The sequence below is a fragment of the Myzus persicae genome, unplaced genomic scaffold (genome assembly GCF_001856785.1).
Source record: "Myzus persicae strain clone G006 unplaced genomic scaffold, MPER_G0061.0, whole genome shotgun sequence".
NCBI classification, from domain to species: domain Eukaryota; kingdom Metazoa; phylum Arthropoda; class Insecta; order Hemiptera; family Aphididae; genus Myzus; species Myzus persicae.
In genome coordinates, this window is record NW_019101994.1 from 344 (window position 1) to 3914 (window position 3571).

At 32.3% G+C, this 3571-nt stretch overlaps 1 protein-coding gene across 2 annotated transcripts; it reads right to left on the reverse strand.

Moving 5' to 3' along the window:
- Window positions 1–620: 620 nt before the first annotated feature.
- LOC111030965 lies at window positions 621–3442 on the reverse strand. 2 transcript variants are annotated; one of them, XM_022310719.1, is made up of 3 exons: window positions 3063–3442; window positions 1289–1445; window positions 621–1221 (listed from the first exon to the last, which is right to left on the reverse strand). In XM_022310719.1, exons 1-3 carry the CDS (start codon window positions 3217–3219, stop codon window positions 711–713), a joined length of 825 nt encoding a protein of 274 aa, XP_022166411.1. In that variant the 5' UTR covers window positions 3220–3442; the 3' UTR covers window positions 621–710. The 2 variants fall into 2 exon arrangements, with proteins under 2 accessions (XP_022166411.1, XP_022166410.1); XM_022310718.1 differs by having other exon boundaries at window positions 627–1224.
- Window positions 3443–3571: the final 129 nt, after the last annotated feature.

The window sequence follows — 3571 nt, forward strand, 5'->3', positions numbered from 1 at the left end:
TGAAGAAGAAGAATTTCTTATACAGCAATTTATAGAAGGACAGGGGAATGCAAATGAACATCCCTTATTTACGTCAAGGCCAGAAGAAGGATTTTTTGAAATACTTGTTAATCGGCATTTAATGCACGACGACAAAAAATTCCGTGAATTTTTTAGACTAAATATTAATCAATTTAACTACGTTCTGCATCTTATTGAAAAAGATATCACGGTGGATTCTTCTAATCGACATCCATACCCAATAACAGCAGCGGAAAAATTAGCCATAACATTGCGGTGAGTAAAAATTATTAGGTAATATATTACGTATTTTAAATAGTATCATATTATGCCATATAAATTAGTATATGTATACAAACATTTTTCAATTAGGTCAAACAATTTAACCTCTGTAATTTAACGTCTGTAACTCCATACCTCACAATTTTTTTGTAAAACAACTTATAAGAGTGTTTCTCAAAATTAGTCCATAATAATTGAGGTACAACCCTGTACAAACTTGTTGCATATTACGTACAAAGATCGATCAGACATACTAGCTAACAGTACATAATATAATATACATTGTGTGTTTTTATTATATAATGTAGATAAAAATAAGAATACTAAGTATAGGTAAATATAATTATATATATATAATATGATATTATTTATTTTTAATCAATTATAAATCAATATAAATATGTCCACGTCGTTAAATAATATAAAAATTACAATTTTTCGTAATTTGGCTCATAATGGGAATCAAAGTTATTTATGTTTACACTTTGCAATGACTGCGATGAGAAACTTTCTGTGCTTGGCGTCGGTGAATAATGCGGTATATTGACAAATGCATTACGTGCTTCTAAATCAAAAACCATTTGTAGTGACTTCATTTTTGCCTCATTAATCAATGTTGGACTAAGTTTTTTGACGGACATCGCGATACTTTTAAAAAATACATCGACCTCATCTTCATGATTTTGAACCATGTTTCGCACGATATCTTTTCTTTCATTACGCCTTTCTTCTAAAAGCTGTATAAATCTTTCGTTCTGTTTTAGACGTTTATTTTTAGGTGGACCTTGCGACTTAAACGTTTCTTGAGTTGGGTCTTCATTTAAACTTTCACTGGTTGAACAAATTGATCGGTTATTAATTTCCACTGGCTCTTGCGAATCTTCGTTTATTTCTGTACCTTCGTTTCCAGCTTCCTCATCACACTCAATATTTGATATGCTACTATAAGTAGGTATAAATGGGTAAATTAAATTCATAAAGGGAACATGAAAAAATGAATACTCACTTGCGCTTATAATCAGCTTTCCCAAGGAACGTCAGCATATCGGCTAATGGCCAATGCTTAGGCTTGCTTAAAGCTGATGATCCAGTTCCATTTCCTTTTCTTACTCTTTTTTGGTACGTGTCCTTAATATTTCTCCATCTTTTTTTACAATCTTCCACTGCAAATAAAAGCAACTGTATAATAAAAGCTGAGTATTTTTGTATTTTATTTACCTAACTTTAAAGTTCTTATATTTTATTTTCCTTTTTTTATTGTTCCTCTCAATAAATAATTAATAACTTTTGTATAACTACTAATTATTATTAAATTTATATATTATTCTTATTATACACAGTTACCTTTACCTTTTATACGGTTATTGATTTTATTATAAATATAGTTTTTGTACAGCCAAAATTATTTTATTTTCCTATTTATAAACGAAAATAACACAAACATAGCTTAATTTCGTAAGCATATTAATATATTATTATTCATAAAACCATTAGGTATATTATTGATATTACGTTTATACCTAGAAAATGTAAATAACTATAGAAACGTGTTCTGATAATTAACATACAAAATTATATTTTTACATTTTACTTGAGAAATCTTATACCTAATGATTTTGTATTTTAAGATTCATGTCAACTGGCGAATCGTTCCACTCACTGCAATTTGCATTCAGAATATCATCTAGCTACATCAGCAAAATAGTGAAAAATACACTCCGAGTTTTAAATAATAAATTAGCTCCTATATTTTTACCCTCGATTAAATGTGATGAGCTGAAGGTGAAATCTGAAGAATTTGGGGAAAAATGGCATTTTCCTAATTGTGTAGGAGCAATTGACGGTAAACACGTGCGCGTGTTTTGTCCTAAACGAACAGGGTCACTGTACTATAACTACAAAAATTTTTTTTCCATCGTTTTATTAGCTGTCGTCGATGCAAATTATAAATTTATTTTTACTGATGTTGGATCATACGGTAAGGAGGGTGATAGCGGTATATTTGACAAAAGTAATCTCGGAAAGCTATATAGAAATGGAAATTTATTCCCACCACCCAGTAAGCTACCAAATACGAGTATTGTTTTGCCACATGTTTTTGTAGGTGACGAGGCGTTTCGCTTACATACAAACATGATGAAACCTTTTTCTCGTCCTGTTGCGAGTGCAGACAATCGGAAGGCGATTTTCAATTATCGACTTTCTAGAGCTCGTAGAGTTTCGGAAAATGCCTTCGGTCTACTAAGCCAAGTTTTTCGTATATTTTATACACCAATTGCCTTAAAGCCCGAGACCACTGACAATTTGATAATTGTGGCATGCTGCCTACATAATTTATTAAGAGATGCTTATCTAGAAAAACAAGGCAAACCGTATTATGAACTGGACCCAACTCAGCAACCACCGACAAGAAGTTTTTTACCACTTTCTAGAACTGGTGGTTTTTCAAATGCTGATGGGTTCACTGTACGCGATTTATTCATGGAATACTTTAACAGTAATGCAGGGACAATTGCCTGGCAAGATAGTACTACTACAAGAACTAACTAGTTATATATTTATATTATTGTATATTAAGTATTAATACTGTTTTTATTATTATTCTAACTCTTGGACATTAAATATGATTACTATTAATATTAATTATTATTATTTTATTGTATTATCATCTACAAGTTCTTATTTATACTTATTTCTCAATTCTAATAATATATTAATATAATGATAATAGTTCGTAATGCAAAATACATATAAATTATAATAAATGACAATATTCTTACCTGATCTGTTGATTTGTTCAGCTATTTCTCTCCAAGCATTATCCTTGATTAGTTGATTTTTGTAGAGCGGACTAGCCAAATCGTATAGGCAATCGAATTTGGCTACCATCTCCACAAGCTTTTCGTCTTCGATGACAGAAAAAAGTATTTTCGACATGGTGAAAGTATACGAAAAATGAAGTATAGTAATATATTATATATATATTATACGTATATATATTATACGAACGCGCGTGCGGCTGCGTCTATACTGCTCAACAGCCGGGCGGTCCATGCGGCTCTAGCGGTTGACGGCCGCCGCAAAGCTGCTGACGCACTTTAGGAAACGTATCCATTGGATAAGCTTGATAGCAGTACACTGCGTCAGACGCATTGCGTCAGCCGCACGCGTCTGACGCATCATAGGAATCGTACCTTTAAGGTACGGTGTCCAATGCGCGACCGGTCGCCGCGACCAGTTATAATTTTCAGTCGCTGATGACCGACTGGTGTCCAATGCGCGACTGATC

What these genes read in the sequence shown, in the direction of transcription:
- LOC111030965 (XM_022310718.1), bottom strand. Translation starts at nt 3,219, where the DNA reads ATGTCGAAAATACTTTTTTCTGTCATCGAAGACGAAAAGCTTGTGGAG. An exon ending in TGAACAAATCAACAGATCAG is followed by an intron (nt 1,446 to 3,062) that starts GTAAGAATATTG and finishes TTTTATTTGCAG; the next exon opens with TGGAAGATTGTAAAAAAAGA. An exon ending in AAAGCTGATTATAAGCGCAA is followed by an intron (nt 1,225 to 1,288) that starts GTGAGTATTCAT and finishes ACCTACTTATAG; the next exon opens with TAGCATATCAAATATTGAGT.